The sequence below is a fragment of the Podarcis filfolensis genome (genome assembly GCF_964270895.1).
Source record: "Podarcis filfolensis genome assembly, chromosome: Z".
NCBI lineage: Eukaryota > Metazoa > Chordata > Lepidosauria > Squamata > Lacertidae > Podarcis > Podarcis filfolensis.
The window spans coordinates 17,275,821-17,302,936 of NC_139617.1; the positions used below are offsets into that span (position 1 = coordinate 17,275,821).

The 27,116-nt window shown below is 45.5% G+C and overlaps 2 protein-coding genes across 10 annotated transcripts; one reads left to right on the forward strand and one right to left on the reverse strand.

The window, feature by feature from the left end:
- Nucleotides 1-12,495, reverse strand: TRMT12 (tRNA methyltransferase 12 homolog). Of its 3 annotated transcripts, none has more exons than XM_083596017.1 (8): nt 12,042-12,495; nt 10,162-10,262; nt 8,911-9,079; nt 8,305-8,503; nt 8,071-8,221; nt 7,070-7,179; nt 6,328-6,485; nt 1-2,225 (listed from the first exon to the last, which is right to left on the reverse strand). In XM_083596017.1, exons 1-8 carry the CDS (start codon nt 12,123-12,125, stop codon nt 1,755-1,757), a joined length of 1,443 nt encoding a protein of 480 aa, XP_083452143.1. In that variant the 5' UTR covers nt 12,126-12,495; the 3' UTR covers nt 1-1,754. The 3 variants fall into 3 exon arrangements, with proteins under 3 accessions (XP_083452143.1, XP_083452144.1, XP_083452145.1); XM_083596018.1 differs by lacking the exon at nt 12,042-12,495 and adding an exon at nt 10,537-10,758; XM_083596019.1 differs by lacking the exon at nt 12,042-12,495 and adding an exon at nt 10,537-10,730 and having other exon boundaries at nt 10,162-10,258.
- Nucleotides 10,860-26,533, forward strand: LOC310754304 (uncharacterized protein). 7 transcript variants are annotated; one of them, XM_083596131.1, is made up of 4 exons: nt 10,860-11,028; nt 23,861-23,993; nt 24,708-24,901; nt 25,873-26,533. In XM_083596131.1, the coding sequence occupies exons 2-4, from the start codon at nt 23,866-23,868 to the stop codon at nt 26,160-26,162; spliced, it is 612 nt and encodes a 203-aa protein (XP_083452257.1). In that variant the 5' UTR covers nt 10,860-11,028; nt 23,861-23,865; the 3' UTR covers nt 26,163-26,533. The 7 variants fall into 7 exon arrangements, 6 of the variants coding, with proteins under 6 accessions (XP_083452257.1, XP_083452256.1, XP_083452259.1 ...); XM_083596130.1 differs by lacking the exon at nt 10,860-11,028 and adding an exon at nt 13,913-14,034; XM_083596133.1 differs by lacking the exon at nt 10,860-11,028 and adding an exon at nt 14,579-14,741.
- Nucleotides 26,534-27,116: the final 583 nt, after the last annotated feature.

Sequence of the window (27,116 nt, forward strand, 5' to 3'; positions counted from 1 at the left end):
GCAGAGCCAATAAAAAAAAAAGTTTTTATTATTTATTTGTGCCCCACCATTTTCTTAGACCAGGACTTACACAAATTGAAACTATACAGATAAACTACAAAAAAATTAAAAGATGCTTACTGAAAAGTAATGAAGTAATGAAACCCCGATAAAATTAAAACAATATAAAGAAGAGGTGTTGCCTGGGGTAAAGCACCGAGGGCTGATTAGGCCCCTAGGGCAAATACCTCACCTTGATCTACTCAGAGACATTCTTGTACTAGAAACCGGCTGGCACACAAATAAAAAAGTATGCTGCCCTGCCAAGGCAATGAAAACAGTAAAAGTTTGGGATTCTTAGCACAAGCAAGGTGGGCACTATATGGAATCAAATATTCCACCCCCACTGCACTTCCCATGCCTTTGCTTCCTCTGTGAAAGCACTTTCCCTATGCCATTTGCAGGACAGAGGGGTCCTTTAGGTTTCTTCTAGGATATTCCAAAGGTGAGAAGGGGAGAAGTGGGAAGAAAAGAGGAAGCAGGTAGGAGATGGCATCAAGGATTAATGGGCCAGCAAATGGTCATCCGTAGACCTCACCTTGCTCACAGACTTTCAGTTGCCAACTCCTGTAAATACAGGATACAGGGTATGGCAGGGGTTGCCAGCCTGGCTCCCATGGGGACACATATGCCTGGAAAGGACTTCTCTGGTGCTTGGGACGTACTCTCCCTTTGCTAAAATTAGGCTTGAAAGAAGGACTCTGCAAACTGAACAAGCTGTGGTGTGTGCTTCATTGCAAGGGGTGTGGAGATGAGCATGTGGTGCCCACAACAGCTTCTCTGGTTTGCAAGCATGCCCAGGGGTCAAAAAAGCTGGCAACCTCTGATGTACAGATTGTCAGTGACCTCATGTTAAGATGAGTGAAAATGCAACAGCATCCTAAAGATTGGATTGTAGCCAATGCTAGTCCTACTCTAAGTAGACCTACTGAAATTCATGGGCAGGTCCAGGGTTTTTTTATTTAGCTGGAACTCAGTTCCAGCACCTCTCAGGTGGGCACCATTGCAATTATAAGAGAACAATGGAGGTGTTCGTGGTGAGATCTGGCACCTCTTTTTCTAGAAAAACTGTATCGGGCTGGTCCATTGAAAATAGAGTATAATTTAGGTGGGGAAAACGCAGTGCTCACAGCAAGGTTTTAGGAGATAAGTTGGCCCCTTTTCCTGCCAGAACACTCCCAAGATGAACAACAGCAATCATATCACTAGGGATAAAAAAGGATGGCAGTGAAGAATTGCATGCAGATCCAAAAGAACAACACGCATTTCTGCTGCCCAAACCCAAAGCTGTTTCCTCTAAACCATGCTAGTGCCATGAAGAAAAGACCATGTTCTAGAGCTAGATTCCACAATGCAGTGACTGTGGGAACCACAACACCTTTGAAGGCCATCACCAGGCCCCCAGTTCCTCCTTATCTTTTATTTTTAGGCAAGTTCTTTTCGTTTTGTTGTTTGCTTTTGCTGTTTGGGAAGCGGTTTCCTCCTCCTTTTGTGTTTGTGTTTTTTACTTGGGGCTTGAGGAGGGAAGGTTGCAGTTGTTTCACCTGTCTAGGGCAGAAGTTCTGAGCCTCACCAGTCTTCACTTCTGCAAAATGGGTATTTTGTGCTGCTTATGACAGGTCCTCAGATTCCCAAATGTGCCCCCAGGCCCATGAAGATGGGGGACCTTTCTCCTAGTGCTGCTCCTGTAGGAAAGCCAACTAACTACCTGTGTGCTACATAAGGGGCCGGCAGTCCAGATCCAAGACCAGGTGGTGCACGTGAGGGGCGTAAGATTTCACTTGCTCAATGTGCAGGATTTTTGTCCTCCACTGCTTCCCGTCCAAATCCTGAAGCAAAGTCCTGATCTGGGTTGCCGTGGCCTCTGCCCACCTTTGCCACTCGCCCCTGGCTGAGAGAGCCACGTCCTTCCTTCCTGAATCCTGCAGAATACTGTGGTCCGCAAGCGCCACCTTGTCCTCTTGTACGCTGGACACCGCTTGCACTGGAAGCTGCTCGTGAGGTTGATCCTGATGTGGCTTGTGGTGCAGCCTAAGGGCATTCACTGGAAAGGATTCCACATTCTGGTGGATATGTAGGATCCCACCCACATCTTTCCGCAAAACCCGGCAGGCGATTGGCCATCCTGCCTCCGAAGTGGGGATCAGTCCCAGATTCACCCTGTCAGCCACATCCCACAGTTCCAGCTGCAAACAAGGAAAGAATATAGACAGTTGTGTTTTGCAAGTTTGAGATTTGTCCACATCACCTACCCTGACTGGCAGCAGGTGTCACGCAGCTCAGGCAGGAGACTGGCCTTTTGTGCACTTTTCCTGAGATTGTTTTAACTGGAAATGCCAGGGGTTGAACTGAGGAGCTTTGGCGTACAAACCGCATAATCTATCACTGAATGGAAGAGGAAGAATGAGAGCAGGCATAACAGAAGGAAAATGTGAGGGGAGACTTTGTTTCTTTTTTAAAAAACAAGTTTTTGAGATGCAGAGAAGAATGCAGAGAAGGCAGCAAAGGGAAGTCTGGGCTGCTCTAACAGATAATATAGAAATTCTCACTCTGTTGCTTCAGAGGGCGACATGTGAGAAACTGAACTGCTGGAAAATCAGAGACGAATAAAACCCTACTTCATGAATACAAGCAGGTGGCAGAGATCAACCCCTGTGTCAGGGCCAATGAAGTCAGAAGACCCTGAATCCTTTATGCACTTACCGTATTTTTCGCCCTATAGGACGCTCCATCCCATAGGACGCACCTACTTTTTTTGGGGGGGGGGGAAATAAAGGAAAAATATTTTTCCTTTATTGCCCCCCCCCAAATCAGGTTGGGTAACAGTGGGATGGCGGAGCTGCGCCTCCCCGCTGTCCCCCGAGCTTGTGGGGCTGGCTGATGTCTGCCCGGCGCGAGGGGCGCTCTGCTTCAGGGCGCCCTACGTGCCGGGCGGCAGGCTGCGGACACCTGCGCGAAGCACGGGGCGTCCTCCAAAGGGCGCCCCGTGCTCCGCGCTGCAGGCTGCCGTCCGCAAGCCTTGCGCGCCCGGGGGGAGTTCCGCCGGGCGCGCAAGGCTTGCCGACACCTGCGCGAAGCACGGGGCGTCCTCCAAAGGGCACCCCGTGCTCCGCGCTGCAGGCTGCCGCCCGCAAGCCGTGCGCGCCCGGGGGGAACTCCCCCTGGGCGTGCAAGGCTTGCAGATAGCTTCCTGGAGCCTGGAGAGCGAGAGGTGTCGGTGCGCTCGCTCTCCAGGCTTCAGCGAAAGCCTGCATTGGCCCCATAGGACGCACACACATTTCCCCTTCATTTTTGGAGGGGAAAAAGTGCGTCCTGTAGGGCGAAAAATACGGTAATAAATTAGGCACCATTCAAATTACAATAATTTCCCATGGTGGCTTGTAACATTTAAAACCACATTAAGTGGTTTTACACAACATAATCACCATCCTAGCAGCAGCAATTAACAAATTACAAATCAATACATCACAGCCAGCTACACCAGTGTTAGACTAAAAATAGAGGCTACTGCCTATTAGACACCCACATCTGGAGCAATCCGGAACAAACAAACAAGGTTTTTTAAGGTTCCCTAAAAACTACCAAGGACAGCGTATTTCAAGGGGAGAGAGTTCCATAGCTGCAGGGACACAGCTGAAAAGGCCCTGTTCCTTGGACACAGCTGCCAGACCTCCTTCCTGCCTGCTTTGCCCTGACAACAACAACCATAATAAAAATTTATTTTTTATACCTCGCCCATCTGACTGAGTTTCCCCAGCCACTCTGGGCGGCTCCCAATCGAGTGTTAAAAACAATACAGCATTAAATATTAAAAACTTTCCTAAACAGGGCTGCCTTCAGATGTCTTTAAAGATAAGATAGTTGCTTATTTCCTTCACATCTGAAGGGAGGGTGTTCCACAGGGTGGGGGCCACTACCGAGAAGGCCCTCTGTCTGGTTCCCTGTAACCTCACTTCTCGCAATGAGGGAACCGCCAGAAGGCCCTCGGTGCTGGATCTCAGTGTCCGGGCTGAACGATGGGGGTGGAGACGCTCCTTCAGGTATACAGGACTGAGGCCGTTTAGGGCTTTAAAGGTCAGCACCAACACTTTGAATTGTGCTTGGAAACGTACTGGGAGCCAATGCAGATCTCTCAGGACCCATGTTATGTGGTCCCAGCAGCCACTCCCAGTCACCAGTCTAGCTGCTGCATTCTGGATTAATTGCAGTTTCTGGGTCACCTTCAAAGGTAGCCCCACATAGAGCGTATTGCAGTAGTCCAAGCAGGAGATAACTAGAGCATGCACCACTCTGGCGAGACAGTCTGTGGGCAGGTAGGGTCTCAGCCTGCGTACCAGGTGGAGCTGGTAGACAACCGCCCTGGACACAGAATTACCCTGCGCCTCCATGGACAGCTGTGAGTCCAAAATGACTCTGAGGCTGCGCACCTGGTCCTTCAGGGGCACAGTTACCCCATTCAGGACCAGGGAGTCCCCCACACCTGCCCGTCCCCTGTCCCCCAAAAACAGTACTTCTGTCTTGTCAGGATTCAACCTCAATCTGTTAGCTGCCATCCATCCTCCAACCATCTCCAGGCACTCACATAGGACCTTCTGATCACTGGTTCTGATTTAAGAGAGGTAGAGCTGGGTGTCATCTGCATACTGATGAACACCCAGCCCAAACCCCCTGATGATCTCTCCCAGCGGCTTCATACAGATATTAAAAAGCATGGGGGAGAGGACGAACCCTGAGGCACCCCACAAGTGAGAGTCCAGGGGTCTGAACACTCATCCCCACCACCACTTTCTGGACACGGCCCAGGAGAAAGGAGTGGAACCACTGTATAACAGTGCCCCCAGCTCCCAGCCCCTCCAGACATTCCAGAAGGATGTTATGGTCGATGGTGTCAATGGCTGCTGAGAGATCCTGCAGAACTAGAAAACAGCTCTCACCTTTGTCCCTAGCCCACCAGAGATCATTGACCAGCGCGACCAAGGCAGTTTCAGTCCTATGGTGAGGCCTGAATCCCGATTGGAAGGGATCCAAATGGTCCGCATCCTCCAGGCGTCCTTGGAGTTGTTCAGCAACCACCCGCTCAATCACCTTGCCCAACAATGGTAGATTTGAGACTGGGCAATAGTTGGCCATATTGGCCGGGTCTAAAGATGGTTTTTTAAGAAGAGGTTTATGGACCGCCTCTTTCAGCAGGTCTGGGAAGGCTCCCTCGCAGAGAGAAGCATTCACCACCCCACAGAGCCCATCACCCAGCCCTTCCCAGCTTGCTTTTATTAGCCAGGATGGGCAAGGATCCAGGAGACAGGTGGTTGGCTTCACTCATCCAAGCAGCCTGTCCGCATCCTCGGAGGTAACAGATTGGAATTGATCCCATGTAACATGACTAGACAGGACTCTAGTACTCTCCCGCCCCGGCCCTGCTCCCACAGTGGAGTCTACCTCCTTCAGAATCTGAGCAACTATTTTATATATATTATTTTATATCCTACTTATTTACTCATTACTGAAGTACACAAAAAAAGCTTACATAACAAAATACAAAAGCAAAACCTTGTAATTAAGTAAAACCTTTTTTAAAAAAGTAGAACCATTTTAAAAAGAAAAAGTAGATGGCACTCAATCATATAAGCAGCAGCTGGAACCAGAGTAAAAGCAAAGTTCTGAAAAAGTGTGCCTAAATAAGAGTTTTCAGGAGAGGTGGTGATGGGAGGAAGGAGAGTGTGTCTTATCACTGTATTTGCAGGATTTATCAAGGCTGCCATTTGTTGGCATCTGTTTGTCTCAAGAGACAATGGAGTGTGCCTCTCGAGGTGAAGTCAAACCACTGCATTAGCATCGCCAAAATGACCTCTCCAGGGCACAAGCCTGGGCAGTGTGTAGGAAGGTCCTGGGCTGCTCCAATAAGACCCCCCCTTCTCAGCCTCAGTGATGCAGTCCAAAAGAAAGCAGAGCAATATGTTTGGCTGCAGGAGTTGCTGGAAGGAGGCTTACAAAGCACCATCCAACCATCTTAAGTAGCCATTGATAACATGATCTTCCACAAACTTGTTTTAAAGGTATCCAAATTGGGAGTCATTTCTGCCTCCTGTGGGAGCAAGATCTCTGGTTTTAACTATGCACTGTGTGAAGAAAGACTTTCTTTTGTCTGTCATTAATCTTCCAACATTCAGTTTTGGGGACCCTTCCATATTGTTGGATTCCAGCTCCCATCAGCACGGGCAAATGTCAGAGGTGACGAGAGATGATAATTTATTCATTCTATCTAGGTCATTTCTACCCCTCTTTGCTCACCTTCTGATTATCTCCCTGGTGAACGAGGCACCGATCCTGCACACGGTTCAGTTGCAAATTCTTCTGCAGTGCTTCCACGGCATGTGGGTTCCACTCACAGGCATGGACAAAGGCAGCACCAGCATGAATGAGGTACGGCAGGGTGAAATAGCCAATCCCTGAAGACAAGGGGGGGAACAGCCACTCGTTATCTTACAGAATACCTTTAAAAGTGGGTTAGACAAATGATAGGGTGATATGGCTACTAGCTCCCCAAGCAGAGGAAGTGTGCCTCAGAATACAAGCCGCTGCGGTGCACAAGTAAGTGCTACTGCACTCTTTTCCTGTTGGTGGGCTTCCCAGAGGAACCTGCATGGCTGCAATGTAGAAAACAGGATGCTGGACTAATGAACTCTGGATGTGATCCAGCAGGGCTCTCTTTAGAAGCCTTAGTTGGCAAAGCAATGGGTTAAATTCTTCTTGCTAGGGCTAGAGAACCATGCTGCCAGTCACAGCACAGGATGCATGGGAAATGTAGTTCAACTTTAGGAGGGCTAGACCCCTGGAAGAGGGAACTAAGAAAGACCACAGAGAAATCAAGAGAACTGAGTTCATGCTACTTCTATACATGGCTCAAGGCGCCTACCTGGCTTCAAGACCCATCTCTGGATGGCTAAGCTATTTAGAAATAGGCTGTGCCCCAAATGGGGCTGCAGAAAGAGACAGCAGCCGCTTTGCTGCTCCCTCGTATCTCAGTATTTACCAGCGTAGAGGTCTACCACCACTTCCCCAGCACACTTCAGAGATGCTATTCGCAGCTTCTCGGTGATGTTTCCTGGAGACAGCATGCACTGTGTCACGTCAAACATGTACCTGCGGAGGCAACCGAATCAGAAGATGACCCCGAGGAATCAAACTTGTACTTGTTAAGTACTTGTAGTTCTTAACCAACCCCTATTTGGGGTGGGAGGAAATTCAGAGCATACAAGGATTCTTTTCTAAATACTGTGCACGTATACAAACAAGCTTATAGTGCAATGCCTACACATCTACTCAAAAGTAAGCACTGAATGCAATGGGACACATTCACAGATATATATATATATATATATATATATATATATATATATATATAGGACTGCAGCCTTATCTACCTTTTGCCCTGAGAAGTGAAACATTCACCATACCCTTACCCCACTCCAATCTTCACCCAGTACCCAGACCAGCTGAGTTTTCCAGAACCAAATCAAAAATCTTAATACATGAAAATGACTGCAGACTTCAAATTTACCCTTGCTTTTTTTAGAATTCATTGGAAGAAATAGCTATCATATTTTTGACAGGCACATTTACTTCAGCATAAGATCAGGCTAAAACAGAGGGAGGGGTGAGACTTCTGGACCTCTCAGTTGAAAGATCAGCAACTTCTGGCTCCTCTCCTTGAATTCTTTCCATTCCATCTAGCCATTACTGTATAAGAATTCTGTAACTAAAAATAAGTTTGCTTTTTCCTCTTCCCTCCCACTCCCTTTTCTTTTTGTGTTGGATCTCTGAGATGTCAAGCCTGAGGGCTGGGTCTCATTGCTGACGCTTGTAAGCTGATCTGGCTAAAGACTGGGGTGAATGAACACTCCTTAAACACCTTAATTTTTCTAGGCTTAAGCTCTAAAAATGAAAAGGTCTTAATTAGACTCCATTTTTCAGTGAACTCAAAGAAAGAAGACAGTGTGGTGGAGAAAATATTACACTGCACCTCTCCCTTACCGAATTCCATTCTCTACGTGTTCAACCCAGCCATCCTCCCCCAGCAACAGGGTCACTGTTGGGGATCGAAACAAATCTGACTGCACACGTCCGCGTTTTGCCACACGTTGGGCCCCGAGTGCACCAGCAACCACCTCCCAGAGCTCTTGTCCTGAAAGAGAACAGTTGTAATGGGTTTGCTGAGAAAGGAAGCAGCTCAGAATGGTCTGGCACAATGTTGTGTTTGTAATTTACCCAGCTCTCCCCATAGGGGTTCTCTGAAGCTCTCCTCACTGAACAGAACCAGATCCCCGTGCCGTTGCCAGGAGCGTGGTAGATCTCTCTCCAACTCTTTTGACCAGGCAACTCCATGGCTCAACATCAGGCACTGCAACTCATCATACAGTTTCTGGATGGGAGGCCGGAATTGGGCCGCTTTTGAAGGAATGGGATTCTGCAAATGGGGTGCAAATGATTAGTCAGTTTCCTATTTCATACACATACCACGCACCACTTTCAAACCCTATACAAATCCGTTGGCAGCAAGCACCACCTTTATGGTAAAAAGTCTAAAAAATTGTTTTGCAGATCAACACCTGGAAAATATTCACGTTATAGCCTAAATGATTCCCGAAGTATAATAACAGCATGTGGCCCAACCACTACCACACAGCCATACTGTGGCATCAGAGATCAACTGATGGCATCAAATAAATGAAGCAGGTAGGAAGCAGAGAAGAGGACAAGACAAAGGCAAGAAAAGAGGGAGGCAGGCAGGCTTGATAACAGTCATTGCCAAGTGTAGTGACAAACCCATTGGTCATGAAATAAAAGCAACCTGCCAACAAGAACTTGGCTCACCAGAATCCATGTTAAAGCACAGGTCTTCCCAGGCAGGATACTTTCCTTCAGCTGATGCAGGTGCTCTGCTGTGAGCTTTTGGCCCAACACAGGCAAAGCCATGGCACCATTAGGAAGCTTCTGCACACGGTAACTGCTGTCCAGGAAACCCTCTCTTTCCAAAAGTTTCCTGCAAAATCAATAACCTGATGAGCTCCCAGAGAAGACCATCAACTAAACCTACAGAAACTCTTTGCTATTGCTGCAGGGAAGATCCAAGAGGGAGGGCAGGGAAAGCTCTTTGTCAGCTCTGTCAGAAATAGTATTGTGCCATGATTACCAAGGAGGGGGCAGCTAGGCTTCATGGCCCAGAAGATGAAGAACCTTCTGGCCTCTGAGATACACTAGAAATGGCTGGCCTGAGTATCCAAACAGCCTCTACAAGGCCTGTGTGCTTCACAACTGTGAATTGGGGAAACAGGTATGTGCTGGAGGGGATAGAGAGAAAAGATGCTAGACTGCAGGGATGGGGGACATTTTCCAAACTGAGGATCACATTCCCTTATGAGCAACCTTCCAGGAGCCATATGACAATGGTGCATGGAGCCAGAAGCAACAAATGAGCCTTGTTCTGTAGGCCACACAACACTCAGATGTTACACACACATATCTCTCATCAAGAGGCATTGTTAAATTTCAAACATGTGTCCCTGCCAAATGAAAGCTAGGAAGGGTATGACCAGGGTGAATCTCAAGGGCTGAATAAGAAGGGCTGTGTTTAGTCCCTGGGCCTGAGGTTCCTTATTCTCATGCTAAAATTGTCTCTCTTGACTGGGATTTGGGAAGAGGGCAAATGCACTGGTGAAATGAACATATAACTAGGCAAATGCATAGTTCTCTGTATTTATTTGTGGGCAAGTCTTTCTTCCTTTCTCTGCCGATCCCCCTTAGCAATGGCTAGGATCTCCAGCACTGGGTTGATACCTTCACTTTTGGCATTGCCTTTTTCAGACATAAGAGTAAAAGGTAACTATCACTAAGAAAGCAAAGTGGTACCCTCAGAGAAATCAAGGCGTTGTGAGCTAAATAAGTCTGACTCTTTGCCACTGGTAATCCTAAACCACTGAGAAATAGGTCTGTTCATTTCTACAAAAGCCTCACTTCCATCAACATAGGACCTCCAGTTTACTGATGACATGCATGATGAATGTACCTTTCTTGAGCATTTATTTCATTTCCCCCCACCCCACCTCCTAACACCTGTCGCCATACCTGAATAGCTGAGCAAACTGTGGCTCAATAACAACAGCTGCAGTACCACAAGAACATGAATCTTCCGTGTTCATCTTATCGGGAATGGGGAGGGGTTCTGCCTAAAACAGAGTATTTATAAACAGCGAACATCATGGTGGTGTACAATAAAACAATTAAAACAGAACAATGCTGCACACTACAAAACAAATGACTAACACTGAATATGCATATACCATCACCCCCGATGGATCTGGCTAGCATTCGCCGCAAAATAAAGTTTGCCCACATAACTCATCAGAAGACTCCTGGGGGGCTTAAATGCAACTCCTCTTTGCACGGACTGCACACAACAACACAACAAGAGCAACACAGGCAGTCAGCCCAGGGAGATACCTAATTATTCATTTTTTGCTTCCTTTGTTTCTGCAGAAGGGGATAGAAGGCTTCAGATTCCCAGCAGCAAACGCCACTTTTTGAAAGGTGGGCAACCCTCAGGAACTACGATCCTATCTATGTATTCGGACTTGGGAAAGATTCGGACCGGACTCGGATTTCTAAGGAAACACGCGCAGGAGCGAACTGCGCACTTCCTTCTATCCCTCCATACTCGTTGGTTGGTTACTATGGCCACCACAGACGTGAGTCCTTCTATCCCTGCATACTCGTTGGCTGGTTGCTATGGCCACCGCAGACGTGAGCCTGTCTATCCCTGCAGGCTCTTTGGCCGGTTGCTATGACCACCGCAGATAGGAGCCCGTCTATCCCTGCAGACTCGTTGGCCGGTTGCTATGGCAGCCGCAGACAGGAGCCCGTCTATCCCTCTGGATTCGTTGACCAGTTGCTAAAGCTGCAGTATGGCAAAATGCCCGAAATTCTTTTAACACTGTACGCAGCGATACATACTGGAGAAATAACCCACCCATGCGTCTCCTCTCCTTACGTAGCCCTTTTGTTAGTGAAACGGAGTATCTCTACTGTTTTGTTTGTTTCTGGAGTGCATGCCTTCAGAAAACCTTTGGGTCTGAACTTATCCATGGACTCCATTCCCCATCCCCGCACAGCATGCACCACAAAAATCACGGATCCACGGCTTCCTGGCCATTCCATGGCCCAAAAACGTGGTTCTGAAGCATGGATCCTCATGGATCCTCACGCTTTTTGCACTGAGCCGCCCCAAACTCACCATCAAATCACATATCATAGCCAGGGGCACAGCCTGCACCACAAAAAACTCGGATCCACGGCTTCCTGATCATACCATGGCCCAAAAACATGGTTTTGAAGCACAGATCCTCATGGATCCTCACGCTTTTTGCATTGAGCCACCCCAAACTCACCGTCAAATCACACATCATGTCCAGGGGCACAGCCTGCACCACAAAAAACTCGGATCCACGGCTTCCTGGCAACTCCATGGCCCCAAAACGTGGTTCTGAAGCACAGATCCTCATGGATCTTCACACTTTTTGCATTGGGCCAACCCAAATGCACCATCACATCACACATCGTAGCCAGGGGCACAGCCAACACCACAAAAAACTCAGATCCACGGCTTCCTGGCCATACCGTGGCCCAAAAATGTGGTTGTGAAGCACGGATCCTCATGGATCCTCAAGCTTTTTGCATTGGGCCAACCCAAAGTCACCGTCAAATCACACATCATGACCAGGGGCACAGCCTGCACTACAAAAAACTCGGATCCATGGCTTCTGGGCAACTCCATGGCCCAAAAACGTGGTTTTGAAGCACGGATCCACATGGATCCTCATGCTTTTTGCATTGGGCCACCCCTATCTCACCATCAAATCACCTGGCAACTCCATGGCCCAAAAATGTGGTTCTGAAGCACAGATCTGTATGGATCCTCACGCTTTTTGCATTGCCCCCCCCCAACTCACCGTCAAATCATACATCATATCCAAGGGCACAGCCTGCACCACAAAAAACAAAAATGTCTTCATTGGCATCCAGTATTGGTGCATAAGTGCTTATAATAGTAGCCTGTTGGGTTTTTGTGAGCTTTATCCGAAGGGTTGAGAGTCACTCAATTCCAGTAGGAACTTCTGACAGGAGCTTCACAAGGTCGTTTTTCATAGCGAAGCCTACCCCATGTATTCAGTGTTCTTGTTCTGATAGACCTTTCCAGAATAATGTGAAGCCTCCTTTTTCTTCCTTCAGTTGTCCCTTGCCTGCTCTTCAAGAGTCTTAAAGCACTGCACTATCAAAGTTAAAACGTTGCAGCTCTCTTGCCATGATGGCAGTTCTGCGTTTAGGACGTATGCTGTCTGTGTTATCTAACAAAGTCCATATATTCCATGTTCCAAAGTTCAACTGTATTTTATGACCCCTGGGTGGTGACCCCACTGGGCACGGTAATCCAGTCAGGGAAAAAGGGAGGCAGACTATGTTTAGGGCACCGTTTCAAGCAGAATGGATCCTAATAAGGGCTTCTCAGTCATGGATACAGCTGCCGAGCTGCTCAACTGCCTCGTTCCTTGAGTCAGAATGACTGAATCTGTATCCACCACCCATGTGCTGGTTCATGACTAGGGGCTTCCAGATTTCACTTTCCTGCCTCCGTAAACATTTGCTGATCGCCATGGCACTTTAGGGGATTGGGTTGGATTTTTGGAAGACACCTGTGTGTGAATTTGTTTTATGTGTGTAGATCAGTGCACGCTGACCAACGCACAGTCTTCGCAGTAGGGCTCTGTTCTGATGGCATGAGTAGTCACGACGAACTGGTGGATCCTATCTGCTACAGCCTTCATTCGCCTTCACAGCCATTGTAACACACCGCTTGTTATCATCCACCTGTTCTGCCTTTGAGGACTTCTTGGATCATTCTTTGCCTAGCTCCTTCCCTGTTATGTACTAAGCTTGGATCCTAGAACAATAGGCAAGTAGGATACTAGAATGCAACAACTGATTGGCTTGCAGGAAAAGACCAATCAGGCTCCAGGAGGGAAGCAGAATCAACCAATCAGATGCGTAAATATTATTGTGTAAATAATGTATATAAAAGCCTGAGGTTTTGGGGAAAATTCAATCAATGTTTTACAAGCTGCAATAAAGAGCATGAAATCACTACAGAACTCTGAGTAGATTTCATTTTCTTTGACCTTACCGCCGTGGGTGACCCTGCTGGGAGTACAAGATTCCCAATGGCTTCGCTCACAAGGGTCTTAGGAATGTGCAAGCCCACTCACCACGACAAGTGAGAGAACTGAGATAGCTTGCACTGAGCCCTGGTCTCATTAGACAAAGCGTTCCACCAAAAAGGCTCTGGCTCTGGTTGAGGACAACTGGATATGTTTTGGGCCAGGGACCACCAGTAGGTTGCTGTTAGATGAGCGTCACACTCTTTGGGGGGTGTATTGGAAGATAATTCCCACAGATAAGAAAGGTCACAGACTGTTTAGGGCTTTAAAGGTTAGCACCAAAACCTTTAACCTGATTCGATACTCCACCTGCAGCCAATCCAGCTGATGAACAACCAGCTGAATGTGGGCTCTCCACAAAGTCCAAGTAAGAACTCATGCATCTGCATTTTAGACCGTGTGGAGTTTTGGAGCAGTCTCAAGGGTAGCCCTGCATATGTATGTATGTATGTATCTATCTATCTATTTATATCTATCTATCATCTATCTATCATCTATCACATTTATACCCTCCCCTCCCCGGTTCAGGGGTAGAGCAAGTTAAAATAGTCTAGTCTGCAGGTGACTGCTGCATGGATCACCATGGCTAGGTTGGAAAGGGACAGGTACGGTACCAATCGCCTAACCTGACATGGATTAAAAAATGCCAGTTTGGCTACATTTGTGACCAATGCCTCCATAGAGACAGAAGTGCCCAGGATCACACCGGGACTCCTGATGGCGGCTACAGGTGACTATTGTGCCCCATGAAGGGCTGGGAGCTGGCAAACAGAACCGAAATTATTCTGGCCCAGCCATTGGACCCCCATCTTTAATGGATTGAGATTCAGCCGACTCTGTTTCCTCCATCCCAGCACACCCACCTAAAAACTGACCAATATATCCAGGGTAGCATCTGGCCAGGGCCACGAAACAGTAGATCCATGATGCTTGTGGTCAGATCTGTGGTTATGTACAACATATTTGAATAAAGGGTAAATTTGGGGTTCCCCAATGCAAAAATAGTGACAATCCATGAGAATCCGTGCTTCAAAACCACGTTTTTGGGCCATGGAGTTGCCAGGAAGCCGTGGATCCGAGTTTTTTTGTGGTGCAGGCTGTGCAGCTGGACATGATGTGTTATTTGACAGTGAGTTTGGGGTGGCTCAATGCAAAAAGCGTGATGATCCATGAGGATCCGTGCTTCAGAACCACGTTTTGGGGCCATGGTATGGCCAGGAAGCTATGGATCCAAATTTTTTGTGGTGCACACTGTGCCCCTGGCTATGATGTGTGATTTGACGGTGATTTAGGGGTGGCGCAATGCAAAAAGCGTGAGGATCCATGAGGATCCGTGCTTCAAAACCACGTTTTTGGGCCATGGTATGACCAGGAAGCCATGGATCTGAGTTTTAGGTGGTACAGGCTGTGCCCCTGGATACAATGTGCGAATTGACGGTGAGTTTGGGGTGGCGCAATGCAAAAAGTGTGAGGATCCATGAGGATCTGTGTTCAAAACCACGTTTTCGGGCCACGGTGTCACCAGAAAGCCTTGGATCTGTGATTTTTTTGGTGCAGACTGTGTCCATGGCCATGATGTTTGATCTGATGGTGACTTTGGTGGAAAAATCATGAGGATCCATGAGGATCCGTGTTTTTAACCATATTTTTGTGCCACTGCGGCCCCACGAAACAGTGGATGCGTGATTTTTTTGATGCTGCCTATAGAGTAAGACATGGTCTACAGTATCAAGGTGGTTTTATTTAATTTGAATGAAAAAATCATATGAATTCATGAGGATCTGTTTAAAATCAACTGGATCCGCCTTTTACCCTTTTCCCTCTAGAGGGATTGCTTGTTCTGTGTGTGATTTCTACAGCTATAGAAGGCACCAGCAAGATGCAAGTGAGATGGTAATGTTTATGAGTATAGGATTGCAGAGAAGGTGGTTTAAAAAAAAACCAACAACACTCATACTGTATTAAGAATGTGTCAAAAGTGCTGTGCACACATAAATTGACAGGAAATAGGGCTGCCACACATCCAGAATTTCCTGACATGTGGGATAATGCAGGCGGCAGCAGTGTCCAGTCCGAAATCGGGAAATGTCTGAGAAAATCCGGAGGCATGGTAGCCCATGTCAGCCGTGCTGTTTTTGCAATTTTTCCAAAATGGGCTTTTTTATTTTTCCCAAAAAGTTCAACAACTTTGGGCAAAACTAAAAAAAGAGCTTTTCCCAGATTTTCACTGTTTGAAATATGGCAACCCTACAGGAAAATGAAGCAGATAGCAAAAAAAAAAAAAAAAGTAAAAGAATTTGTTTTAAAATTAAAATTACAATATATGGTGGATATTGCAGTATGTGATTTAGGAATATGAGTTCCAAGGAAAGGCAGGAAAGTTTTTCTTGGAGCTAAGGGGGGGGGGGTGTTGTCAGAGAAAAAGTACAGAAATTATAAAGTATGTGTGAGAAAGTATGTGTGAGAAGGCCTAAGCAAGTGAATGTTGTGTTTGCAAGAGAACCACAACAGAAGGACAGCAACAGGAGCTGTTGCTATAACTTTTGAGTACAAAGGATGGAGGGAAAGATAAGAAAGTTGCTATGTCTTGTGATTAAACCAGTAGAAGCTGGTCTATGGAAGTACTGCCCTAATGGGCACAACCGCTCCTTCGCTTCAAAGTGTATTATTATTTATAAAACGTGTATGCTACCCTTCATCTGAGGATCTTAGAGTGGTTCACATCATAAAAACACAAAATGAGAACACAAAATACATAATGAAACAAAAACAAAGTATATAAATGTTTCATATTTTGGGTGCCACCCTTCAGCTACTTGCTGTTTGAGGTTGTGTCGCACTAGCCTTGCAACACCTAAATAAACATCCTGTTTGACTGACAATTGGAGTCAAAGCTGAACCCACAGGGTATTGGGGGTGGAACCCAAATCTTTCTCCTACAACCTTCAAGTTGCTCTGGGACAAGGAAGCCTGCTTACCTTTTCTTTGTGTTTGATGGAACATGATATACCGTATTTTTCCATGTATAAGACGCCCCCACGTATAAGACAGCCCCTATTTTTGCGGCAACAACCAATCGCCAGTCCACCCTCGGCACTATCCGTGTATAAGACGCCCCCTACTTTTTGACACTGAAAAATACAGTATTTCTTTGACTTCTCTCTGTTCCCAAGCCATCCTCTCAGACATAGTTGTCAGAGAAGCCATCAGGGACAGGGATCTTGAGCAGGGACAGGTGAAAGGGGACAATGTCCTTACCATCTTGGACACATACGAACTCTCGATGGAGCAATAGGACAAGTCATGAACGACACAGCAACCCTGGACAACATCGCTTTGTCTTCAGGGAGCTTAGTTTTCATATCCTTGGCTAGGCCCAAATGAGTGTGACCTGTCAGAGGGGCCCCAGGGTTGTGGAGACTGTTTTCAGTCTTGCATGCTTCTACTTTTCTACTTTCTGTTTTCATCTCAGAGTCACTGTGACACGTTTTCAGCCTTTCCACAAGTTCTGCATTCTTCCCTGTAGCACAAAATCCCAGCATCTTACCCTGTTGTGCCTTTTGGAAAACAACAACAGTAGGACTAACAAAATTAATTATTTGGTGTGGATTATCATTAGTTCCTTGAGCTCATTCAGTTCTCCATGTGTACCCTTGTGACAGAAAAGGCTGACTGCAAACGGTTGACTGGCAACGGCATCTGATTGGCCAGAGTTCTGGGGGAGGGATATGATTGGTTTGGAGCAGTTTCAGGTTTGGAAAGGTTTCAGATGGGAGAGGGGGTGAAGGGGTTCATTTTTCTTTTCTTTTTGTAGTATTTTTATTAAGTTTTCAACAAAAGGAACAAAAACAAAAAAGTGAAAAACAAACAGTAACAAATGCAATAACATCCATAAACGAAGAAAATTATACATAAAACCATATCACTTCCATAAAGTGGGATTCTCTGAATCCCATGACTTCCCTCCCCACCCCACCCATTTCTGGTTCCCTAAATTTCTTATCAGCTGCATATCATTTCTACTCCAAATTTTACTAACCTCAGATTTCCTATACTATTTCTAAAATAATAAGCGCTCTTAAAATCCTGCCAATGTATTTATCTGTTTACAATACCTTTGCAAATACAGTGGTACCTTGGGTTAAGTACTTAATTCGTTCCGGAGATCCGTACTTAACCTGAAACTGTTCTTAACCTGAAGCACCACTTTAATTAATGGGGCCTCCTGCTGCCGCCGCACCACCGGAGCCCGATTTCTGTTCTCATCCTGAAGCAAAGTTCTTAACCTGAAGCACTTTTTCTGGGTTAGCGGAGTCTGTAACCTGAAGCATATGTAACCTGAAGCGTATGTAACCCGAGGTACCACTGTACATCATAAACATTTCCCATTCTTTTTTAAATTTCTTGTTATCTTGATTTCTGAACTTTCCAGTTAATTTTGCCATTTCAGCATAGTCTATTAACTTGGTTTGCCAATCTTCTTCGGTTGGGACTGCTTATTCTTTCCATTTTGGGGCTAACAGTATTCAGGCGGCTGCCATAGCATACAGTGGTACCTCAGGTTACATACTAGCCAGGTGAGGAAGGGGTGCCCACTCATTCACCCTCCAGCACGGAGCAGCTTCCTTTGTCAGACTAGCAACCATGCTTAGGTGGTACTTGGGACCCTTGCCTGGCTAATTCAACAAATCTCTCTCATCACCAATGATAAATATATAGAAAGAGAACCTACCCATGTGATGAAGACACAAAAACCTAGCACATACAGGATGTAAAAGAATGAAAGTTTACTACTCCTCTCTCTGCCCCGTTTTCTCTCCCCATTTTTCTTCTCCAACCTTATACTGTCTGCAATATTAATGTTTCACATAAAATATAACTGACCTGTAGAAAGGACTTTATTATCTGAAAACAAAGATTATGTACGGTATGTATTTTTGTAACCCAGGAAAAACCTTTAATAAAAACATTTTTAAAAACAGTTTTTTAAAAAACAAATGGAATTCTTCATTAGATTTTAATGCTTGTAGACTAACCTCCCCAAGCTCACAACAGTATGTTTTGTGTACTATTCTGAAAAGCATCTCAAAGCTTGCCCAGACCAGTTTGTACAGTACTAGTCAGCCAGGAAAATTGTCCAGTGCAATGGAGTCTGAGGTCTTGGGCCACATTCTTCTTTCCAAGAGCTCTGCAGGGCACCCTACTTGCAGACACAACAATCAATGCCTTTCTGTTATCTTTGTGCTTAGAATCAAAACAGAGAGGAAAATGTGTTGTCCTGTTAAGAAAAATATGGCTGGCATGTGTATCTAGGATACAATAAAGTTTAAGTTAATAAAGGGTTTTAAAATCACGTAATTTGGATTTCTCTGTATAAAGCTTGGGTAAAATGCAATTCTTAATTGTATTTCACTATTAATATACTTAAGGGACGCAGGTGGCGCTGTGGGTTAAACCACAGAGCCTAGGACTTGCCAATCAGAAGGTCGGCGGTTTGAATTCCCGTGACGGGGTGAGCTCCCGTTGCTCGGTCCCTGCTCCTGCCAACCTAGCAGTTTGAAAGCACGTCAAGTGCAAGTATATAAATAGGTACCGCTCCTGCGGGAAGGTAAACAGCGTTTCCGTGCGCTGCTCTTGTTCGCCAGAAGTGGCTTAGTCATGCTGGCCACATGACCCGGAAGTTGTACGCCGGCTCCCTCGGCCAATAAAGCGAGATGAGCGCTGCAACCCCAGAGTCGGTCATGACTGGACCTAATGGTCAGGGGTCCCTTTATCTTTACCTAAAATACAAGGATTTGTTAGAACCCAAGACACCGTGGTGGCTGTCTCCCTTGGATGCCATCTCTGTAAAGAAAAGAAAAATATGGAAAAGAACTATACATATAAGCAAACTATAAAAGAAGAAGATAACCAATTAAAATTGAAAATTTTTGAAGAAATTAGACAACACTGCATCGATTGGCTATAATATCACCAATCAAATGATGTATTTAAATTAGATAAAAAGGTGGGTTTTGAAAAAGAAGAATCTAAATTACAAAAAGAGTTATTACAAAATACAAGGAAATTATTATCAAAAACATATGATTTGTTGTTGGATTGGGAGTTAAAGGATACCGTATTTTTCGCCCCATAGGATGCACTTTTCCCCCTCCAAAAATGAAGGGGAAATCTGTGTGCGTCCTATGGGGCAAATACAGGCTTTCGCTGAAGCTTGGAGAGCGAGAGGGGTTGGTGTGCACCGACCCCTCTCACTCTCCAGGCTTCTGGAAGCTATCAGCAAGCCTGGGGAGCCCGCGGGAGTTCCCGCAGGGGCGCCCTGAAGCAGAGCGCCCCACGCTTCGGGCAGACATCGGCCAGCCCCACAAGCTCGGGGGACAGCGGGGAGGCGCAGCGCTGCCATCCCGCTGTTCCCCGACCTGGTTTTGGGGGGGAAATAAAGGAAAAAAATTTCCCTTTACTTCCCCCCAAAAAAACTAGGTGCGTCCTATGGGACGGAGCGTCCTATGGGACAAAAAATACGGTAAGTAAAAGAGGTGATGGTAAAGTGGACCCAAGATGTCAGACACCCCATCCAGATGAATGGGAAAAACTGTGGAAAAAAGATATAAGATTCACAGCCTGTTGCACAATAAGAGAAAATCTCATGAAGATGATGTACAGGTGTACATGACCCCAGGTAAATTAGCTAAAATCTACAAATTAAAAACCAATACTTGCTGGAGATGCAAGATAGGGGAAGGTACGATGTGGTGGGGATGTAAGAAGATCAAAAGGTTTTGGAATATGGTGTATGATGAACTTAAAAAGATGTTCAAAATAACGTTTGAGAAAAAATCGGAAGCATTTTTATTAGTTATTTTAACAATTAACATCCCCAATGACAAGAAAAAGGTGTTCCTTTATGCCACTCCTGCCGCCAGAATATTAATTGCTAAGAACTGGAAAGGGGAAATAGTTCCATCAAAAGTAGAATTGCAAAAGTATGTGGTATGTGAGTTCATAGAATTGGTTAAAATGACAGCAGCTATTAGACAACAATCAAACCAGAAACTTAGAAATGGGAAAGTGTAGGATATATGATAAAACATTGTTCCAAAGTAAAACCTCTCATATGTATTGATTAAGTTTCACAAAGCTAAAATTCAGATAGGAAAGCTATTTATTTCATGTAAGAGTGAAAACATGGTTTACAACACAATAGAAAATGAAATGTAAGTAGAGGATGCTGTAGTGAGGTGGTGGGAAGTCAGGGGTGTAGTAAAGTTAATAAAGATGTAACAGACTATATATTGGAGGTAAGCGAAATGTGTAATTGTTTATTATGGAAAAAAACCCTCAATAAAAATCAATTAAAAAGAAAGAAGGAAAGCCAAGATTGTATCTCATAGTAGTCCTACTCAGAGTAGACCAATTGAAATTTATGACAGGACTAATTGAAAGTCAGTGTGCTGTGGTGGCTGGGACTAAGGAGATCCAGGTTCAAATTCAGCCATGAAGCTCCCTGGGTTAACTTGGGCCACTTGCTGTCTCTTGTCCTAAGTTGCCTCACAAGTGGTTTTGTGCAAGTAAAATGGGGCTGGGTGGGTGGGAGAAAACCAGGAACATTTTGGAGGTAGGACAGGATATCAACCTGAATGCAAATAAAATAAACAACCGTTTCCTGGGCAGTGTTTCTTCTGGACATGCCTGTATCTTGGGACATCTATAGCCAGCTATGTCAGGTGATGCTCTTTACATTCCTTCCTTTCCCCCAATTTTGTCACCCAGAGCAACTGGAAGGCACCAGAGTAGCTTAATTGTTTAGTAACGATGTATTGAAGAAAAAAAGTTAGGTGGAATAAAAACAAAGCCAAGGAAATCCTTGAAAGGGAGTGAAGAAGCTATGTTGCAGATAACGGAACATTTGAAGATAACAGGAGCTGGAAATGCAGCCAATCATGCTTTGTTGCGTCTTTTTCGTTGAGGCTGCTCACATTGCAGGATAATTGCAGTTGATTCATTACCTCAGTATTATTAACCTCCAGTAAGGGAACCTAACATTTCTCAAGAGTTTTCGGTGGAGAAGGCAGGATACTGGAGCACCGGTGAGCGTTGGCAAGATTCGAGACTTGGAACGGGGAACTGGGCTGGCCGCAACCAAGGTAGAGAGATGCAGTTAAAATCTCAAAGGCAGGAGTCCTCAAACTTTTTAAACGTTCCATTTTAGCCAGGCTTTTGGCTGATTGTTTGACACCCTATGCCCTTTTTAAATGTGGTTCTTTTTTTGTGGGGGGCGGGGAGATGTTATTGGGTTGTTGTTTTTATTTTGATTATATATATATGGTGCTTTTGGATTTAGATTTTGTTCTGTGAACTGCCCTGAGACCGGTATATAAAGTCTAATAATAATAATAATAATGACTCAGTGGCATTCATTTTGTGAAGAAACTAAAGTGTAGAACGATTATAATATGCAGTAAGAACTGGAATTTGGGGAAACCATGGAGGGGAAGTCCTAGGTTGATTGACTGAATGTTAAATGTTCAACTAATATTTATTACTTACAATAAATAATGAGGGGAGGACTGTAGCTTTATGAGAGAGGGAGGGAGGGATGGAGGTTGTTGGGCTTATTGGGGTGATGCGTGTTTGCAGAATAGCATTGAGCGGTTCTCCTGTGTGTTGCCGATTGAGGTGTCGGAAGTGATCCACCTGGGGGCTGGTTTCCCATGTTTGCATGCTCCACTCTTCAAAAAGGTTTCCTGCAGGTTGATCACTGGCATATCGGGAAGACATTGCTAGACTGTGTAAGCCTTTCTCTTGGTATTGCCAATTTCTGAATTGGGTTGTTGTGTGTTTTTTCTCAAAAAACTTTTTATGGAAGTTTTTTTTGTGTTACAAAACAAATAGCTCAACAGTGAATGGTACATCTGTTGTCTCCCCTTTCATTTCATAGTCTTTTTCACTGTTTGTTTGCAGTTGGTGCGATAGACCTTTGTCATAGACATCTTTCAGTTGGGGAAGAGATGGGGGTATTGTTCTGTTGCCTTTTATTAGGGTAGGGGTTTGTGTCAGCATCATGTGGGTAGTTCCTTTGTTTATGCATGTATTTATTTATTTATTTTTATTGATAATGCAAGAGATTAAGGGGTTGAGCTTGGTTGGTTGCGTTCAGGTGATTGCAGTGTGGCTTGTTTGTATGTGTGGGTGGCGGGGGTGGGGGTGGGGGGGTAGCTTGTTGGGTCAGGTTAGCCATATTGAGTTGTTTGCTGTTGGAGGACATTAATTTTATGATTACTGTATTTGTGGGTTTGGGGATACGAAATAACAGTCATGTGAAACACACACCACCCCTTTGCAGCCTGACTTAGCACAGTGTGTGTTGCTTCTCAGGCTTGGGCTGCCATTCGCCCGGATTTTCCTGGACATGACTGGGATTTAAAAGGTGGAATTGATGGGCAAAGGATTTCGGACATAATATTCAGATGGCTGATTGGGAAAGGTTATGCAAAACAGACTTGAAATTCGCGGCATGTTGCACGCTGAAAGAAAATTATATGAAAATGATGTTCTGGTGGTATCTGACTCCTAGTAAGTTAGCAAAAATGTATAGAACAAGTACAAATCAAATACCTGCTGGAAACGTAAAGAAAAAGTAGGTACCTTTTATCATATGTGCTGGACGTGTAAGGTAATAAAAGTTTTCTGGGAGATGATATATGATGAAATGAAAAAAAATGTTTAAAAGAACCTTTGATAAAAAAAACCAAAAGCTTTCTTATTAGAAATCATAGGTACAGTACTGACATCACAAAGGGGCAGAAAAGACTCTTTATGTACAGAACACACCCGCTTGGGTATTACTAGCTTAGAGGTGGAAGGAAGACAGAGTCCCTATCAGAGAGGAATAGTAAGCTAAGCAGATGGACAATGCTGAAATGGCAAAGCTGACTGTAAAATTCAGGAACCAAGGGGGGGGGGATTATTTAAAAGAATGAAGAAAAATTATAACATATCTAGGAGACCACTGCAAGCAGATGGAAACATTAGCAGGATTTTAATCTCACTTGTAAAGTAACAGATACCATGGATAATTTGGATTGACATAAAATAAAGACTATGGAATAATAGGCAGTTGTAAATGTTGATAATAGAACCCATGGAGGGGGTGGGGGGAAGTCACGAGATTCAGAGTAATCTCTACATATGGATATTCATTTGGAATGTTATAATTTTATATTTGTAAAATCAAATAAAAATAGTTTCAAAAAATATATAACAAAGGCGGAATTGACATCCAGGGGGAATTTCCAAAAGGCAGCACTTTGTCCTGGATCTTAAGCAAGTAAGTCTGTCAAAAAATCTTGTGGGTTTTTTTGGCATTTTTGTAAACGGTGGCTTTCTTAAGAAAGACTCAACATTTTTGGTGTCTTCCTTAAAAAATCTCAACAACTTTCGGGGTGTCCTGGTTTTTGCAGAGGCGATGCACTTTAACTGGAATAGTGTCGTGCCATCAGTCTTGAGACTGTCTCTCCCTAGATTTTCACTTTCTCTGCCTTTTGCCTTCCTGACAGTGACCATGCCAGATACACAGGAATCCGACCAATTCCACCCAGTGGAAGCTAGCACAGTATCCGCTCCAGGCCTTCCCGTATATTACCCGAATCTTCCATTTGGGGCGTCTATGCAACGGCCAGCTTATGGAAGGTAGGCAGAATGAGCTGGAACTGGTAGAACTGGTGTTAAGAAGGAATAATTGTATGTTCTCAGTAGGCTTAGAATGCTTGCAGAATTTCTAAAAATTCTGGTAGGAAGTAGCAGTAGCTCTTCCTCCTCACCCCCCCCACCCTTTCATTGTTGTAGCTGCAGGGGGTGAAGTGACAGCTTTGTTTTAATTATATGTGCAAGCCTTTATGAGGCCTGGTTCTGTGTGTTTAATGGGCCATCAGACTTGCAAAGCAGGGAGAGCTTCATATGCTCTCCTGATGCCAGGGCTTAGGCTTAAGCAGGTGTTAGAGGGGAGCCAGTTGTGGTGCCAGAGGGTCAGAGCCAAAGGACACATTGAAGCACACCAGAGCCAAGAGCAATTGTTGTTGCTTAGGCAAAGCCCCTAACCCAAAGAGGGAGCTGTTTTCTAGCCCATCCTGTCTGGGAAGAGCCAATGGCCAGCTAGGGTGTGCAGTGCCATTCCAGAGCCTCTGTTGTACTTTGTCACAGTTCAGTATCCTTCCGGGCAAATGAGAGTTCTGGAGACTCAACACATGGCCACGGGCACAGAGCTGTGGGTTCCCAGTTCATGGCAGGTATTTCTGTCCTTGCTGCCTGAAAGCAGTAGAAGCCATGCAGTGACTGGCCACCTTGTTTGTTGTCTGAAAGAACTGAATCTTAATTCTGATGTCTTCTCCCCCCCCTTACCTGCAGGTATAATCTTTGGGAAATGATCCAGCAGATTCGTTTTTTGGGCCCCCAAGGGCCCCGGGTGCCTGATCGTCAAATACGTAGACCACGAATGAGAGGCGGAATGATAAGACAGCAGATGCCTTTGATGGAACAGCCCCGCGTAATGCAAGGTGGAGTGATGGGAGAGCCACAAGTGCCCTTGATCAATTTCCAAGGTGAGAGGTTTCAGGTTTAAATGAGAAAGGACATTGATTTAAGTGGTATAAATCACAGCACAATAAATTAAAATGGAAAGATATCCACAAGAAAAAGGATAACTCTTATTCCTATTGTTATTGTTGCAATGTCCTAGCAGAGCAGCAAATTCTCTGGAAGTCAAATGATATAGTCACCTCAAAAGCTATAACATGGGACAGGATGGAAGCATTCTTGTTAATAATTGGATCTAAAAGAAATAGATACCTGTTCAGAAGTGCCAAATTATAAAGTCTTGACAAATAAGAGCCATAATTTAAAATGACAATTCTGAGTGAGTTGCCTCTTGGAGATGAGGCCTTGTGAGATCTTAGGCAATGATTATTATGTTCCTTAAACATGATGCAATGTGGGGGGGGGGGTGGACCTTATGGGAGGACAAAGGGATCCAAACCATTCCCTCTGTGCCCTTGGCTCAGTCCCTGTCACCTTTCTTTGGCAGTTGAGGCTGCCCTCACAATCAGCACCACATATTGTGCTTCCAGGGGTGTGCGAGGCAATGCGTCTCTGCACTCTGACACATATTGCCTTGAGCCCCCTTCTGTCTGAAACACACAAAGCTTCATTCAAAGCTTCTCTATGCATGTATTAGGCACTGGTTACTTGCATGGTCATGGGCAAGTAACTCCCACTTTTGCTTCTCCATCTATCAAATGTGCTGCTTTTGTAAGTGTGATGGTCTTTAATGCAGGTAGAGGAGGAAGGGAGCCCCCTAGAGGTCCACAGCGCAGAGGCATGGGACGTCGAGGCATGGAACGTCGAGGCATGGGACCTCGAGGCATGGAAGCTCCAGGGATAGCACCTAATGCAGGTAGAGGAGGAAGGGAGCCCTCTAGAGGTCCACAGCGCAGAGGCATGGGACGTCGAGGCATGGGACCTCGAGGCATGGGACGTCGAGGCATGGAAGCTCCAGGGATAGCACCTAATGCAGGTAGAGGAGGAAGGGAGCCCCCTAGAGGTCCACAGCGCAGAGGCATGGGACGTCGAGGCATGGGACCTCGAGGCATGGAAGCTCCAGGGATAGCACCTAGAGGCATGGCGCCTCCTCACGGCATCGAACCCCAGAGAAGGAGGGAACCCAAGCGCAAGAAGTCCAAAGACAAGAAAAATCAAGGCGTGGAGCCCAGAGAGAGGGAAGAGGAAGATATGGAGCCCCCTAGAGACGTGAAGCGCAGACGCAGGAGATCTCAAGAAAGAGAACCCCCAAGTAATAGTGCCTGAAGGCATGGAGCCTCCTAATGGCATCTAACGTCCCAGAGGCAGCAAAGCCAGGTGCAAGAATACCCGAGGCAAGAAAAATTAAGGCAATGGAGCTCACGATTTAGGTGTTTCTCAACAGCAGATCAGTGTGATGGGAGCCTAATCCATCTTGTTAATAGAATGCTCTGTTCTTTCGTTCTGAAAAATGTCTAACCAAATGGCATGTTGAAGACAGCATAGAAAATGGTTTCTACACCCTTCCTATGTCTGAACCAGAGCAGTACTGAGGGGAAGGGGGCTCACTTCCTCTTCTTCCTCCCCTTGTTTATCTTACTTCTCCCGTCATTTTGTTTACTTCCTTGAGTTTCAATTAAAAGTTGGGTTTAGCAAAACCATGTGGCTTGTCGTACATCTGTATTGCACTTGCTTCCCCAGTCACCTCATCCTCCCTTGTAGATCAAAGCTTAGCTTACGTTCCCATGAAGTCGTTCCCACACATTCTGCCTGTTGTGTCTGCCCAATTATTTTTTCAAAGGCACTAGATTAAAATTCTCCTATGCTTATCTAACCAGCAAAGTAAAAGCTGACCCAGACAAGGAACTCCTACAGCACTCCTGAAAAATGGGGCAGGATAGGACTTCTTTATGGACTGCTAAGGAAAGTTTGTTCCATGACCACTGAGGAGGGTCAGCAAAGTGTGCACCCATTCTGTCCTAACATGGCATGTTATCAAGAGGACCCTGTCAGGACTGGTCAGGACACTCATTCCCTCCATACATGCACATGCATGCACCAACACAGGAAAGGGGGACCTTTGACCCGCCTGATGCTGTTGGACTACAACTCCCATCATCACTGGCCATGTTGGCTGGGGTTGATGGGAGTTGAGGTTCAACAGCCATGGTTTTCAATCAGTGTGCCGTGGCACCCTGGGGTGCCTTACATGATGGTCAGGGGTCCTGCGGGAGACATTGG